This window comes from Squalius cephalus (assembly GCF_949319135.1).
Source record: "Squalius cephalus genome assembly, chromosome: 5".
Taxonomy (NCBI): Eukaryota; Metazoa; Chordata; class Actinopteri; order Cypriniformes; family Leuciscidae; genus Squalius; species Squalius cephalus.
Window position 1 is genome coordinate 16,213,647 of NC_137126.1, and position 17,924 is coordinate 16,231,570.

At 39.9% G+C, this 17,924-nt stretch overlaps 1 protein-coding gene across 5 annotated transcripts in view; it reads left to right on the top strand.

Annotated features, from left to right (window-relative positions):
* Positions 1-17,924, top strand: part of zswim7 (zinc finger, SWIM-type containing 7) — an 88,689-nt gene that overhangs the window by 15,589 nt on the left and 55,176 nt on the right. For all 5 annotated transcript variants that reach the window (XR_013821196.1, XM_079870579.1, XM_079870578.1 and 2 more), the window contains exon 4: positions 8,321-8,423. Coding sequence is in view for 4 of the 5 variants with exons in the window: in XM_079870579.1 (XP_079726705.1) it covers positions 8,321-8,423 (103 nt within the window). In the remaining variant the exon portion in view is untranslated. The remainder of the gene's footprint in view (positions 1-8,320; positions 8,424-17,924) is intronic.

The following is a 17,924-nucleotide window of genomic DNA, read 5'->3' on the forward strand; positions in this document are numbered from 1 at the left end:
ACATCTCTATAAAGAACGGTTGATGGGATTTTGGTGCTTTCACTTTTAGTGACTTTTCTTGCATTTGTCTTCTCAACACTTGGCCAAAAGCCTGGATGACTCGAGACCACTCTGTTGTCAACATCTCTCACAATACCTTTAGGATCAGCATTCACCTTGATGACTCTTCCTAACTTGTACTGGCTCCTCAAAGCATTCTGGTCTGTGACCCAGACAATGTCTCCTACAGCGACATTTCTTTCTCTTGTGTGCTACTTGCTCCTTATGAGAAGGTTTGGTCCTGCCTGCTGGCTCCACTTATTTTTTCAATTTATTGATTTCTCCTTGGATGACCCTTAGTCTTTTGTACGGGTATCCTTCGAAATTAAAATCGCCTGGATCCCCTCTGGGACTTGCTCTCCACAGCAAAAGAGAGTTCGGTGTAATGTACTCCAGACAATACTCACGGCTTTGTGTTCGTGGATCTATGGGCCTCTCATTCACCAAGTTTGCTGCCATACACAGAAAAGTCTGGAATTCTCCCCACGTGAAGATACCTTCAGCTTCAGCCGCAGCTTCTGCCAGCCCATTCCTAGGGGTGAGTTCGCTGGATGAAACTTTCAGGACCACTTGGTTCCATGCCTCCCGGCTTCCTCTTCAAACTCTGGTTTGTCTACTCTTTCCAGAAAGTTTGAGCCTGTGTCTGACCACACTTTCTTGGGATGTCCCCTCAAGGTTATGAACCTTGAATAAGACAACAAGAAACCCTCAGTGGATTGATCGCTCTCAACATCTGCGTGAATAGCCCTTGAAGCCATGCAACAATACACAATCTCCCAGATCTTTAGCAGCACCCTTTTTTCACTTCATCTTTCACTTCATAGGGACCGAATAGATCTAGTTTTACAAATTCAGAGGGTGCAGCGGGTCCAATTCTGTCAGCCTGGAGATCATTCATGATCTGCTTGCACCTCTTTGCTCTTGCTTTTCTGCAGATTATGCAATTTTCCATCACTCTTTTGGCCAACCTCTGACCTTTTACTACCCATGCTACCTTTCTCATCCTCAGAAGAGTCCCAGCAATCTCCTCATGGATTGCATCATGTGCTTCATGAGCCAGCAGCAACGATACTCTTGCTTCCATGGGTAATATTGCAACGGTAATTCTCTCCTTTCCAAATATCTTCCACATAAGTCCGTTGTTTTCTTCTTTGAATACAGCCAGTCTGCAGAGGGTGGTTTCAGGAAATGTTGCACTCCTTTGAGCCGCTAGAAAGAGGGCCTTTAAAGCGTCTTCTCTTTCTTTCAATGTCAGCACATGCTCGCTGATTAATTTTGGACCTTGTTTTCCACACGTTGAACTTTTGTTCCTTGACTCAAGCCATTTCCTCATGCTGCGCCATACCCAGCAAATGACTCTTGTCAACAAAGACAGACTACTGAACTTCTCAATGTCCACCAATCCTTCGGTGATCAGCCTTTCCAGTCAAGACAACTCCTCTGCTACTGGTACTTTCTCCTCTATAGTACATTTCTCTATCTGAGGTCTAATCATTGCAGCCAAGAAGACCTTTCTCTGGAGCTTGTTAACACTTTCTCTAGCATCATCTGCGATTTCAGCTGCTGATATCTTGGGCCATTCATCCACTGACCATTTAAGGAATTCCAGTCCATTCTGCCAAACGGAATCTTCGTCAAGATCTTTAGAGCTTGCCCCTTGTGTGATGTTTTCCGCTATGTTCTGATTCCCTGGAATCCACCACCAGTCACTAGTCGCTCCTGTCTTCTGAATCTCTCCAATCCTCTTGGCAAAAAAGTTTGGTATCACGCTGGATAGCTCCCATTACCGTTTGACTATCCACAAGTTGGAACCACTTCTCTACTTCGATCCGCCCAAGCTTTTTCAAAGTATTTCCTGAGACGTGTCGCAAAGACTGCACCGCAGATTTCGGCCTTTATGGGATCACCCTTCAATTCTAGTGGTGGTAGTTTAGATTTAGACTCAACTAGTCTAACAACCACTCCTTGGCTTGAATTCCAACTGAGATATAATACTGCACCATACGTTTTGTCACTCCCATCTGAGAACGTGACTCCCCATGGCTTTCCTCTCCAGTTGACAGGTGTAAGATTTCTGTGGAACTTGACTTTCTGGAGTCCTACATACTCCTTGAACAACTCGATAGCTTTTCTCCAAATTCCTTCTGAGAGTGCTGTGTCCCACGTATGCCTTGTTAGACCTCTGGTTCCAGCTTCCTGGGATTCTTTTTTTACGAGAATCGTACCCTTCTGCTTAGCTGGTTTGACAAGGCCGATTGGGTCATAGAGTTCTGCCACCTGACTCAATAGGTGTCTTCTGGTCAATGGATTTGGTGTTCTCAGCCTCACCTCCTCTTTAGAGCTGAAACAACTAATGGATTTAATCGATTAAAATCGATTATTAAAATAGTTGTAAACTAATTTAGTCATCGATTAGTTGCTAAATAACTTTTATTTGCCGTAAGCGGCTCATTTCGTGCATATTTTAAATCTGCGGTGACCAAAGTGTGGCAGTAATGAGCCATCGGAGGTTTTACTCAGCCAGTACAGCAGGAGAAGTAGCGAATAGCCAATAGCTGGCCTCGTTTTATGTAACGTGCGTCCCGCACAGCGTCACCGCCGCCGACTTGAGCTTCCAAAGTTACCGGAAGTCATTCATTTTCAATGGAAGCTGGCTTCTCTCAGAAAAACTAATTAATTGCAGTCTTTCACTCTATGATAGTTAGTGTATCATTTGCATATGAACGAGCAGAGAGAGAGAGAGAGCGAGCGAGCGCGCGCACTCACCCGAGCGCTGTCTTGCTCTCTCTCTCCCTCGCGCATATTAATCAAAATCATTTGATACGCAGATTCTGCAGTACAATGTTGTTTGCAAATGTTTAGTCGTAAAAGCTGATAACATTGCTGTTTAAAGCTTTACAAACATGTTCTGTGATCAGTTTGTCGTTTACCAGTTCATAATTCAGTCTTGCAGCCTAATTATGACTGAATGAGAGAGGTAAATGTTTAAATGTATTTGAAATGCACTTTTTTTCTAAGTATGCACTGCTCTTTTTCATACAGCAGGTTTTTTGTGTGTGTCCAATTTTTTTCTGGACAACCTTCTGATGGATTTTACTTTAAATTTTATTTTAAAATGTGAATTCCATTCAGGTTTCATGCCATTGGCACTTTATTCGAAGGATTGTTTACAATTTCACAGCATAAGCTATAAAGCTGTTTCCCAGGTATAAGTGGTGTGTTTACAGGGAAAAAAAATAATAAAATGCAATTTACTGCAATTTTATTCTGTTTTATTCTTATTCTTAGTGAAAATATGTTCTGAAAGATTCCTTAATAAGCTTTGTTCGGGATGTTAAACTACTTTAGTAGCCCTAAGGACAGCCATGGTGAAAACATTATTTGAAATCTCCTTGTGAAATTTGCTAGAGTACGTATGGGTCAGTGTTTTGATTGCAGAAGAGTTCGACAAAGGATTAGTAACTAGTGATCGACCGATGTATCGGTTTACCGATATTTTTCCCGATATTTAAGCATTTTCGCATAATCGGGTATCGGTTTTGTAATATCGGATTCGCCGATAAACGGCGCCATCTTGTGGCCGTTTTGAGAATTCCGCCATTGCAGCCCGCGTCTGAGGAGATCAGTCAACAACAACTCTGTGCACAGGTAAAACATATGTTCTGCTTGCTTTGCTTTAATTATTCTACTTTATTTAACATAACAGACATGCAGAAATGAGATCTGAGACATAAATGCCTGATATAGTTTATGCAGCTTGGTTCTAAAAAATTGAGACGAACTAATGGAGTCACGTAGCGTAATCCGTCATGTCCTGCCCCAATAAAGACGTAACTTTACATGAATTAAATAAAACAGACATGAATGAGTGCATGTTGAAAATAAAAGCGCTGAATTTAATTCTCTATCTGTTGTATTTGATCACCATTAGTCTCGAAAAAAAAGTTCGTTCATATTGCTGAGCACTCGGGTTGATGACCAGGAATGCTCAAGCACGGCCACTGAATGAAACTTTTGACAAGATTATCTTGTTTAAACATCCTAGATTATATTATCATTTACTAGGCTACATAGCAATTATTTCGCTAATACAAAGTAAATATACTGCTTTGTGGAAATTAATTATTTATTATCTCCATGCGCGATCGCGGTTCAGTAAGTTATATAGTTCTGTGTAAAATAAATGCATAGATAAACAGCACTTTGTCAGTTGGCATTTCATGATCTAGATTCAATCTAGATCATGAAATGCCAACTGACAAAGTGCTGTTTATAGTCTCGAAAAAAAAAAAAATTCGTTCATATTGCTGCGCACTCACTGGGTTGATGATCAGGAACGCTCAAGCACGGCTACTGCATGAAACTTTTTACAAGATTATCTCGTTTAAACACCCTAAATTATATTATAATTTACTACATAACCATTATTTCTCTAATACAAATCTAAATAAATACCGCTCTGTGGAAATTAATTATTTATTATCTCCACGCGCGATCGCGGTTGAGTAGGCTAAGTTATAGTTCTGTGTAAATGCATAGATAAACAGCTCTTTGTCAGAAAGCATTTCATTATCTAGGCCGACAAAACCATTATTAATAATTATTAACATACTAGTTGGAAAATGCAAATATGCTGTTTTGTTTGTTACTTTCCTGACAATATTATATTCCAGCTAATATTATTCAGTGAATTAATATTACCCAGTGAATTATTCCTCACTCTTTAAACCTATTAAACGGCACATAAACCTTCTAAAACTGTTTAAAATGAATTACATTTCAATACAAAATACAATACAAAAAATACCTCCAACATGTGGAACCACTTAAAGATACATATCACTCAACTATCTTTGAATATATGTTAGAATCATTTTTGTGCTTTTATTTTTTACCTCATCAAAGCTTTTATTTTTAAACAAAGACACTTAGTAACAGTGCACTTTATTTTTTGGACTCAGACCCCTCTATTTATTTGTGTATAAATATAAAGTTTTTTTTGTATGCAAGGAGGGAGTGATTGTTATAAATAAAATGGTTTGTTCAGTTCATTTGTGTTGTAATAATTGTGTCAAAAACAGAAGTATAACAGTAAATAAATATCGGTTCTGCATATCGGTAATCGGGCACATAAACATGCAAATAATCGGTATCGGTATCGGTTGTAAAAAATCAATATCGGTCGATCACTATTAGTAACACATAATAAAACACAACTCCAGGTATGTTTTTGATGAGGATATGACAATGCAAAATGGTTAAAATCTCTAAAAAGTCTATGTTGAATGATAAAGACCCTTTATTAATAATTTACTTGGGAAAAAATGGGCAAAACTAAAATATAAGTACATAAACCGATTAATCGATTAATCGTAAAAATAATCGACAGATTAATCGATTATCAAAATAATCGTTAGTTGCAGCCCTACTCCTCTTGAAGGAGATCTTCCTCCATCCTTAACTTCTTTTTCCTTTTGGAAAAATTGACAGAACTCATGATATACAACCTATCCTCCTCTGCTAGGTATCTAATTACCAGGGCCTTATTGTCCTCTTCCCCCAGCTGGTTAGGAAGTACAGGAATCAGGCTTGAAGACTCTGTTTATCTTTTTAGATACAGACCTCCCACATTGACCAGACCAGACCCATGCCTTCAACGAGAATTCACCAGCTTTTAGGATTCACTATCTCAACCAGTTTCCTCCGATTATTATGAGATGTGAGGATGTCATCGACGTAACTGTTTTCTTCAAAGACTCTTCGCTCCTTATAAGTGAGCGAAAGCTGCCAGACTAGCTGTCTCCCGCATTGCCAACTGTGCGATACACCCAGTCGGACAATCTCCAATATTAACTCTGGTTATGGCGTACTCCTCTGTTTATCCCTCTGGTGTATCCCTCCAGAGGAATCCATGGAGATGCATTTCTTGTTCTTCTAGCCATACCGAATTATACATATTTCTGATATCTCCCAAAGCTCCAAAAACCCATTTCCTGAACCTGAGCAGGACGGCTCTGATAGGATTCAACGCATCAGGTCCTTAGAATAGAATCCCTGTCCCTCTCTTAACCATATCGAGAACTTGAGCAATATACTTTTTTCCAATCAGGCACTTTCCCAAGCTGCTTTTCCGTTCTCAGAAAAGTCGACTCCACTCCACTTCGGTTATACGGAAGAGAGGAAGGCTCTTGGATCCATGGGTACTTTGTGTCCCAATGAGGTTGATCACTGTTCAACTGCTGCTCCGATACTGTCTTTGCCAGTAGACAGTTTTGTTTCCTTGAGAGGCTTTGGAGATCCATAGTGGTTCACTTTCTCTGAGGACTTCCTCGTACCTGAACGCAGCAGTTCTCATAGATCGTGCGAAGTGTGTCTTTGACTCGTGCCCTGTCATGTTTACTGCCTCAAACAAGTCCGGATTCCTACCATCTTTCCAAGCGGGCTGTCCCACAGAACGAGGTCTCCGATTTGCACCCTTTGCAGTGCAAGTTTTCCTTCGTGATGACTGAGAAGTTGTTCTATCTTTTCAGGCCTCCTAAGCTCTGCCAAGTCTACTTCTGGAGCTATGCTTGCTACTTGATCACAGTTTTTCTCTGCTGCAGTCCATATCTTGACCAGAGATTATCTTGAACCATTCTTTCAACTTCATTCAACTTTGCGTCACACTCACTTGCAGTCTTTCTAATGTCGGCTTCTTATTGCACTGAAAGCACTGCCTCCTCGTCTTTGCTCTCATCAGCCTCCATATCGGCGAGAAGTCCAGTTCTGTAATCATCATTAGTCTCAAACCCTCCTTGAAATGAGCGAGAACTTCTTGAACTCTTCCTTGAGCTCCTCTTCTGTTAACCTGTGAGCTTCTCTGCTGAGGAAGTTAACTTGTCTAGTGAAACTGATTTTTACAGCAGTCCTTTCTTTTTTAAGCTGCTCTATTGGTTTTCCCACTGCTTCTTCAGCTATTTTCAACTTATCCACTTGACACTCAAACAGCAGCAACAACTTCCCTGTCTTTCACTTTCCTGCTCCAGTGACGCACCATCTGAGCTTGGCCGTTTTGCACTGCCGTGAATGTGAAGTCCACTAATGCTGAACGTCAACTGAGAACGTCAACAAAAGAGCTCAATCAACCACGGAACAAGGTTCAACTCAAAATGGCTTTACTTCCAATCTACAATAAACTTCTTACAGTCTTAAATCTTGCAGTTGTTGTTTTTTTTTTGTTTTTTTTACATCCATTCACATCCAACAACAGTTATCCAACAGGTTTGATTGTAGTTAGTTTGACTGAAGATAGTTAGCTTGGCAGTTTAATTTCAAGTTAGTCTCAAATTAGTTACCTTTAAAGAAAACAGAATAATACCTAATCACAATCATATACTTAACATCTTGTGCATTAAAACAAGTACTCACAATTTGAACACTTCAAGTGCACTTAATAGTACATACATTAACTGTATGCACTCTAATTCAACATTATTATACACAATATGAATCAGGAAACTTCTGTTACAATACAAATCGTCTCAACACAAGCAGGCATTTTCCCCCCCAAAAAAACGACAGTATTTTCTGTGTAAGAGATCCAGCGAATGCCTGCAAGCGTGAGTGTACTGCATCAAACAAAATAAAAGTTTACAGAGGTTCAGTGACAGTAAACTAAAACTACTACAAATTAAATTAAACCACTACATATAATGTTGAATAGAATGTATAAGTGACAGAGTGCAAGCAAGCTCTTCTTTATTTTGGCAAGTATCGCAATAGTTGTGTAACCCATCCTTTGGATGAGACGTTAAACCAAGGTCCTGACTCTCTGTGGTCATTAGAAATCCCAGGATGTCCTTCGAAAAAGAGTAGGGGTGTAACCCCAGGTATCCTGGCCAAATTTGCCCATTGGCCCTTGTCCATCATGACCTCCTAATCATCCCCATATACTGATTGGCTTCATCACTATCTCCTCTCCACCAATAAGCTGGTGTGTGGTGGGCGTTCTGGTGCAATATGGCTGCCGTCACATCATCCAGGTGGATGCTGCACATTGGTGGTGGTTGAGGAGATTCCCCCCTTACATATGTGAAGCACTTTGAGGACCCAGAAAAGCGCTATATAAATGTAACAAATTATTACCGTGAATTGTTACAAATGTTCCATGAGTGTGTCGTTACACCCCTAAAAGAAATTGCAACATTGTACACATTTTAATCCCTGTTTTGGAACAAAACAAACAATCTACAGGTGTTAAAATGCTCTAAGTATATTTGCTCTTGTTCTGTCTCTGTTTCAGATTGCGATTTGTGTTTGGCCCATGTGCTCTTCAGGCATTGGACCTGGTGGACCAACGGTCTGTCACATGTGTGTCATCCCCCAGCAGTCGAAAGGCTTTTCAGGTAGGAAGTTTGCTAAATGCTACCCAAAAATGTCTGCAACAATGTAAAATATCTCAAATTAAGTTTTTCCACACAGCTGCTGAAAAAAAATTTTTTTTAACCATGTTTGGCTGAAGTTGTGATAAAAATTTCGAAGAAGTAATGCATCAAAATTTTGGCAACTGAAAATATTTGGCTGAAATGTCAAAAATACAGAATTTTGGTTTTTGGCCAGAAAAGTTTTGGAGGGCCAAAATAATTTACTGAAACAGTGCTTTTCAGGTGACTCATTTTGAATGTCAGCATCTATTTCGTGCACACAACAGGTAAACATCAGCAGTGTGGACACACTTCACCATGACCAAAAATTATGCTAGACAGTTAAAATCTAAAACTGTTTTGTCTAAAATATCGAAAGATGTCTCGCCAAATTAACTTTAATCAGGGATGCAAACAGCGCGCTTTTCGGCGCCTCCTGTTTTTTTTTTACGTCAGTTTGGGTGACAAATTCATCTGAAGCCTATTTCATAGCTTAATGTGAGGGACAGAAGTCTATTTACATCATTAAAGTTTACGGAAACTAGTTTTCCCTCCTCTGCGGCTGTCAATCATTCTCCATTCAGTACGTTATTCAAACAGTGCGCGCGCCTCGTCCGCTTACAGCAGCATACAAGCACGGTAAAACTCTCTCCAATATGATATTCACATTATAATGCTTGATCTGTAGAGAAAAGGCTGTGGATTTGCATAAAATGACTTTATTTTGTTGGAGTTTGTTGCTGTTTTTAAACGACTCGCTACCGTGTGCCTGTTAGATCACACATCACAAGGACTAAATCGGCATCAAACGTACAATAACTGGAATTTAAAACTGTGAAGAAACAAATGATCAATAAACTGTTGGACAGATAGACACTAGGATTTGTGCGCTCGACATTTCTTCGCTTTGTGCCGTGAACTTTTAAATGCGCACTTGTACACTTGCACACCCGCCAGGAACTCCTGAACCTAGTTCATGGCTCAAGATATGGAATTCGACATGACATTCCGATGGAACTCTTACAGAGGAGACATAGGGGAACGCGTGCCGGGGTGAAGAGAAACAAGAGGAAAGTGGCGAGAGCATGGAAGGAGTCTTTTAAACCAGCAATACCATCCATAACTATGGGAAATGTCCGCTGCTTAACAAACAAACTAGAGGAACTAGAAACTCTTGTCAAGACACAGAAATTGTATCAGGAGAGCAGCATCATATGCCTTACGGAGACGTGGTTGACAAACAACACGCCCGACTCTCTGATCAGTTTTACCGGCTTCAGGACGGTACGAGCTGACAGGGACACCGCAATGAGCGGGAAGCAGAAAGGGGGAGGGCTTCTCATGCTTATCAACAACAAGTGGTGTAACCCTAAGCATGCAACTATCAAAGAACATGTATGCAATAAGGACATTGAGCTTCTAGTGGTCAGCTTAAGACCGTATTACCTACCTAGAGAGTTCACCGTGGTAGTGGCCATTGTTGTTTACATCCCTCCATCTGCCAAGGCGGAAGCCGTTTGTGACGTGGTACACACCACTGTCGCGAGACTTCAGGACAATTATCCAGACGCGTTTATTTTCTTGTCTGGAGATTTCAATCATGTCAGTCTCTCTAAGACTTTGCCCACTTTTAAACAGTTCGTTGAGTGCACAACTAGAGGTGATAAAATGCTGGATCTCTTGTATGCCAGTGTGAAAAATGCATATAAATGTACTGCACTGCCCCCTCTTGGGCGCTCAGACCATGACATGCTACACCTCACTCCTTTCTACACCCCAGCTGTCAAGAAGCTGCCTGTCACTACCAGAACATCGAAGTGCTGGTCTCCTGAAGCTGACGAAGCTCTGAAGTACTGTTTTGAGACAACTGATTGGGATGTGTTCTGTGAGGAATATGGGGATGACATTGACGGCCTAACAGAATGCATCACTCACTACATCAATTTCTGCTATGACGACATAATACCATCAGTTGTGATTCGCTGTTTCCCTAATAACAAACCATGGATTAATAGCAGCTTGAAGGGCTTGTTGAACGAGAAGAGAAAAGCTTTCAAGGAAGGGGACAGGAACAAAATTAAGGAAATCCAAAAGTTACTGAAAGGCAAGATTAAGGAGAGGAAAGAAGCATATAGGCTGAAACTGGAACAACAGCTGCAGCAAGATGGAGTTAAGCAGGTATGGGATGGAATGAGGAAGATCACAGGCATGAAGCAGAAGGGCGGTTCGTTGCCTGATGGTGATCAGAGTCTGGCTGATGATCTAAACAGATTCTTCAACAGATTTGACTGTCCCACACCATCCCAGCCTCCTCCATCTGGTCTATTGACCACAGCTGCCTCTTCTCCATCTCCCCCTCCTTTCCCCAACACTACTGGGATATTATCTGCTCATAGCCCCCTCTTCACATCCCATAGCAGCCCACCAACAGCCCCGCCTATGGTTCTTCATCCAGCTCAGGTCAGGGCGATGCTGGGGGGGATACTTAATTTAATCAATCAATCAATCAACAATACTATTGATCAGCATTACCAAACGTGGACGTTTTACACTAGAAACAAACACTGATGTACTATTTAATACTGTGAAGCTGCTTTGATACAATCTGCATTGTGAAAAGCGCTATATAAATAAAGTTGACTTGACTTGACTTGACTTGGTCTGAAGCCAAGGAAAGCAGTGGGGCCTGATAACATCAGCCCCAGACTATTGAAGACCTGCTCTGCAGAGCTATGTGGTATTCTAACACACCTGTTTAACCTGAGCCTGAGTTTACAGATGGTCCCAAGGTTGTGGAAAACATCTTGCCTGGTCCCTGTCCCAAAGAAGAAAAATCATCCCACACACCATAATGACTACAGACCGGTAGCACTCACCTCACATGTCATGAAGACATTTGAGAGTCTTGTCCTCTCTTACATTAGGACTAGTGTGTCAACTAAAATGGACCCCTTACAGTTTGCATATCAGTCTAACATCAGTGTAGATGATGCCCTCATCTATATGCTGCAGAGGGCTTATACACATCTGGACACCTCTGATGCATCTGTGCGGATCACTTTTTTTGACTTCTCAAGTGCCTTTAATACCATCCAGCCTCGTCTGTTAGGGGAGAAGATGGGAAAGATGAAGGTGGATCCATCATTGGTCTTGTGGAGTTTGGATTATCTATCCCTCAGACCACAGTATGTGCGCCTACAGAACAGTGTCTCAAGTACCATTCTAAGCAGCACAGGAGCACCACAAGGAACTGTGCTAGCTCCGTTTCTGTTTGCCATCTATACGGCGGACTTCCAATACAACACTGATGGTTGCTTCCTGCAGAAATTCTCAGATGATACCTCAGTGGTCGGCCTCATCAATGGAGACGATGAGGAGGAGTACAGAAGAACAATCAGCAACTTTGTGCAATGGAGTGCGGACAATAACCTCCATCTCAATACCACAAAAACCAAGGAGATAGTGGTGGATTTTAGGAGGGGGAGGAGGGGGAGGAGGGGGAGGAGGGGAAGGATCCAGCCAACACCAGTCACCATCAGGGGCAACGAGGTGGAGCAGGTTGCCAATCACAGGTACCTGGGTGTGCAGCTGGATAGTAAGCTGGACTGGAAGAGTCATATGGAGGTGGTGTATCGTAAGGGGCAAAGCCGACTTTATTTTTTAAGGAGGCTGAGGACATTTAACATCTGCCAACCCTTGCTCTGCATGGTCTATCACACAGTGGTGGCTAGTGCTCTGTTTTTCGCTGTGGCATGCTGGGGAGAGGGAGTTCACACAGCAGACAGAAATAGAGTTGACAAGCTCATCAAGAAGGCCAGCTCAGTGGTTGGGGCTGAACTTGAGACGGTCCAGCAGGTGGCAGGGACCAGAGCATTAAACAAACTAGGCTCAATACTGGACAACCCCGCACACCCTCTCCACTCCCTGAAGGTGATAAACAGAAGCACCTTCAGTCAAAGACTGATTGCACCAGTATGCAAGACGGAGCGGTACAGGAAATCCTTTATAACAGCTGCTATAAGACTCTACAACGCACAAAAATAACCTTTGTCTCTTTTATGCATAGTTTGCTATAGTAGTTTGTTATATATATATTTTTAACTTAATAGGTCAGGATAAAACTGACTTAACATGTGGTGTTATGTCTGTCATGAAGCTGCTGTGACACTGTAATTTCCTGTTAAAGGATCAATAAAGGACCTACCTACCTAACCTCTCTCTTTTTTGACCATACTTGTGTTTGCATCCCTGTTTAATAACTGGTTTATCACCTGTGAACACAACACCCTGTACAGAAGAGGTAAATTACCTAAGTTTTATTACAGAAACTTTATTTTTGGTTTTGGTTTGACTAAACACATTTTTTTTGGTGTTTCAGCCAAAAATTCATTTTTGTGCCTTACTAGCTAAAATATCAGTCTGCCCTGATTTTAATTATCAAATTATTGCACAGAATATATCATGGGTCAAGAATATTTCTACTCTGAATATTTGTAAGATGTTGATATAATACCAGTATGACGCGTGATCATACAGCCTAAGGGGCATTTTCACATTCCACTGCTCTGCTTTTCCATTGTTTTCCATTCATGTAAATGTGCTAAATAGACGTCTTGGACTGTTGTGCTCACATAGCAAGCAAAACAAACCATTCTTAAAATGCAGTGTTTAAGTTAAAAGAATTTCAGCTTTTTAAAACTAGATGTTCTGTGTAAATGGCCCCTAAAACTGTCAATCATAACCTCATTACATTTTATGAGATTTTAACAGAGGTGTTTGTGTTGCATATCATACAGTAGAAGACAATGTATCCATTCATTAGAATCCATTTATTTTAATTTCAGGAGAAAACTGGATTTTATGGAAGCTTTTTTATGCTATTTTTGTTTGACCAAACTGTACTTTTTTGAGTAAAAAAAGAAAAAGCCAATGTCTGTGCATTTCTTTTTGCATGAAATTATAGCTATTATACATACATTTGTACATTACATTTGTACATTATATTAGAAAATGTATTTAAGTATAAATCTAAATTATCAATACCTATATAAATGATAAATTATCACATAATATGTCTATTCGTGTAATGTTCTGTCTGTGACCTTACAAAACCATGTTTAATATATTTGTTCATTTTGATGTGTGCAATGGTGAATTGCAGCTTTTCTGAAGTACACTTTGATGCGTTTACTTAAAAGAGAACTCCGGTCAATTTTAACATTGAGCTCATTTTTTTGTAAATTTGGAGTGCTGTCAGTACAGAGAACAACGACAAAAATCGGTGTTGCCTACACCGTGTTATCCTCTTTTTAAAATTTGCACCCTGTTGACTTAAATGGGGCAAGTTTTAAACCTGCTTTTAGCCTCTTAACATCCTTGATGTGTCATTACAAGTGCACAGCCATGTTGAGTGATTCCTTCAGAGTGAACACGGTGAATCTGACTGCAGTAGATGTGAAAGATATGAATAAAAATGAAGTTAATTCGGCCAGCGCACATACCTGTATTTATTTCCTGTTTTCGGTCGAAGTCCATAGTAGTCGATTGTCGAGTTCACGCACGTGATCATAGGTAGCTAAGCAACAGTGGAGAACTCGACAATCGACTACTATGGACTTCGACCGAAAACAGGAAATAAATAAATGTTCGTGGTTCGTACTGATGTTATTCATCTGTTCTCATACACTTCAGCGTCACAGTCACTAGTTTAGACGAACACTGACACTCTGTGATGAAATAATGCTGTATTTTTAACACCCGCTGCTTTCTCAGATCGGTTTGGGTTGGATTAAAACTTCATGTTCCGATAAGTTTGGAAAATTCTGCATACAGTAAACATCAGATTATACCTTCTGTCAATAAAAATTGCCAAATATTTTAATCTTATTGTGGACACTCATTTTAGTTGGTGTTTGTTCAACTCATTGACCACCATACATTGAAAGTAAACAACCGGAAATAAGTGTGATGTACTATTTCCAAATGAAAGTGTGTCACAAAGTTCAGTGCAAGTGGTCCATTTGGGACTCATTACTCATTGAAAAAGGAAGAGATCGGCTGGATCTTATTGCTAGCAGTAATGATTTGTATAACTATTAAACTTAGAATACAAAATACTAGACTCAAAACACAAACTGAACAACCGGGAAAACATGATGAGAACGACAAAGAAATGAAAGAGAAACAGAGCTTAGAAAAAGAGATACACAGGGCAAACCAATCTACGAAATAGAGAACAGGTGCAACTGATAATCAAACGATGTAAAACCATGGAAACAAACTGAACTGAAACCCACCCAAAACAGACAATAAAACTAGTTCACAAGTAACATTTACTTGTGAACGAGTAACTTTAACAAGTAACTCTTTAATTTTTTTTAATGTTCTGTCTCTGTTCTGTAAGTGATGCACCAAAATGATTTTTTTTACTTAAACACTTAATTTAGCCAAAAATTGGCATCCACACTGCTGACATGTTTACCTGCTGTAGCTTATCCTCCTTGTATGTACGAAATAGATAACAATTAAATGTCTCTGTTTTGGATGATGATTTCTGCCTTCCAAAACTATTTTGGCCAAAAATTATGTTTCAGCTGAATATTTTTGGTTTTAAGAATGTTGGTGCTTCGCTACTTCATATGTGTTTCAATTTAAGTTATGTGGAAAATGAATGTTGTAGGCTACTCTCTTGTGACACCAAATGCTGAGTTCTGAGAAAAAAGTATTATATAATTATTAGAATGAAATATTACAATATCATGATTTTGTGAGAGGGATGGATTGAATACCTTAATATGCAATCTAAAATATTTTTTTAGCTTTAGTGTGAAGATGTGGACAGTAATTTTTAGGGTGATTGGAATATTAGAGTGATTGGAATATTTCTTGCATTTAATCTCATTACTGTGTTATGTTAATATCGGAACAAACGGAGTGATTATTATGTAGAGCCAATTGCAACATTTTGAAAACCTAAAGAAAACAAAGCAAGTGAAATTGTTGAGGATGAATGTAGCTGTCTGAAAATGCTGTGCTGAGCAGAGATCAGGGGGCGCATTACAGAAAGATCCTTTAGAATAATATATTATCTGTTTGGGTAACTATGGCAATTTCAGTTAGGACTTCATTTAGGACAAAAGCTATTACAAAATGACTAGGGGTGTAACGGTACGTGTATTCGTACCGAACCGTTTCGGTACAGGGCTTTCGGTTCGGTGCACGTGTGTACCGAATGACCAAATGCAATATTTTGTGTGCGGAACATAGGTACATTTTCGTGTTTCCACACGAACATATTAAGTGGCGGAAGTCTCCGCGTTCAGCGCAAATCCCGCCCTGCAGCTGATTCTAAAGGTTTACCAGTTTTACCCGTCGTCACTCTAACCTAAACCAATGAAATCGACTGCAGGGTGAAAAAAAAGTTTTTCCGCTCCGTGTGCGCCGCCGCACTCTCCGTTCCGCGCGCGCGCGCGCGCGCGTGTGTGTGTGTGTGTGTGTGTGTGTGTGTGTGTGTCTGCGCCATGGTCTGCGCGCTGCGCTCTCTGCTCAATGTTCAATGTTCAATGTTCGACTCCGTGTTTGCGCTGCGCGTTCTGCTCTGTCGTTAACGCAATATTATCTGCCTGCAGAGCCGGAGGCTGCATTTTCAGGACCCCACTTCTAGGACCCTATTTTTTTGTGACAGCGCCACCTACCGACTCGGAGAACCGCAGTCTCAGGAACGCATTTCCAGGACCCTAGTTGTGCCAGGCAGTATTTCCACCCACCCAGTTTTAACTACATTAGAGTTTTACAGTTTTATTACACCCAAATACTACTTTATTTATTGCAATTAAACCTGGTTCCTATGAATGTTGAGAAATTATTGGGTCTAAGTAGCATAATATAATAACTCAAGTAAAATAAACAAGGAATCATGTTATAGTCTTTTCAGTCACTAGATCGACCACATTTTCAAGTATAGAGTGAAGACAAGGATGACTCTGGGGGTAGATTGTGTATATTTTACAAAATAATATATCACACCTCAACTTGAACACACTAAATATTTTACAAAATAATATATCACACCTCAACTTGAACACACTAAATATTTTACAAAATAATATATAACAACTTAACTTGAACACACAAAATATTTTACAAAATAATATATAATAACTGAACTTGCACACACAAAATATTTTACAAAATAATATATAATAACTGAACTTGAACACACACAAAAACAAATTTGTTCATGATGTGGACCACAAACAGAACTTCATGGACAACATCATCACTGACTCCTAAGAGAGAGAGAGAGAAAGAGAAGTGAATTAAATAAGGAACATTTAGTTGAACATGTTCTACTCTCTAATTTTTTTTTCTTAGTTACCAAACAGTGCACACATATCAATTAATGTTCATAATACTATTATTGCATACTGTTCAAAGATTTGAAAAAAAAAAAAAAGGTTTTGATGTTGTGGGAACAAAGGTTCTAGAAACACTCATGTCAATAAAGCCCATCTCAACTGAGGAAAAAATAATAATAATAGAGAGATGCAAGAAATCTGAATAGAAATAACATTGACACGACTTTTTTTCTGACCATATATATATGAAAGCACTTCATATAGCATACAGTACACAGTAAATGACACAATCTAACACGTGGTATTTTAACAGTCAATTATTATAATGGCCTCTCTGATATGTCTGACTATTAAAATGTCATGTCTCAACCAACATTATAAAACCATGTCAAAATGAAGAGACGTAGGCTACATATAACATGTATTGTGGGTAACGTTAAACAGGCTGACTGTGAGCACGTGACAGTGAAAACATTACGATTATTTTAACTGAATTAAAATGGAAAAACAATGCGTAATTAACAAGCTTTCAGAACGAACATGCTACTGTTTTATTGTGCTGTCAATAAGTCAACACAGGCTTATCACGCAACAGTTCCGTTAAATGAACGTGCTAACAATTCATTTTCAAGCATTAGAGGCTAATATGATGGGTGATGGCTATGCATTCAAGACTATTTATTTAGCAAATCACCATCACGTTTGCTACGTTAACTTTCCAATTAAATGCATCGCAATTGTAAAAATTTATTCGCATTTGATACTCACACTCTGATTGTCGTCCATCTTCGCTGCTTCACTGGTCCTCGGTAGGTGGCGCTGTCACTAAAAACCTAGGGTCCTAGAAATGCGGTCCTAAAAGTGGGGTCCTGAAAATGCAGCCTCCGGCTCTGCAGGCAGACCCTACTCCGTTAACGGCCCAAACACTCCAATCATGTACCGATCACGCACTGGAAAAGCAAAGTCCGCTCAAATAAGGTGAAATTTCTCAGTACTAGTGGACTTCTGTTTGCTGAGCTGGTATAGTCATGCTGGCAACAATGGTAAAATGACCTGCTCTGATCACATGCTCTGGTAATAATAGCTTTGTAGGAATATATTTTATTTTGATAATTAGTAAAAAAAA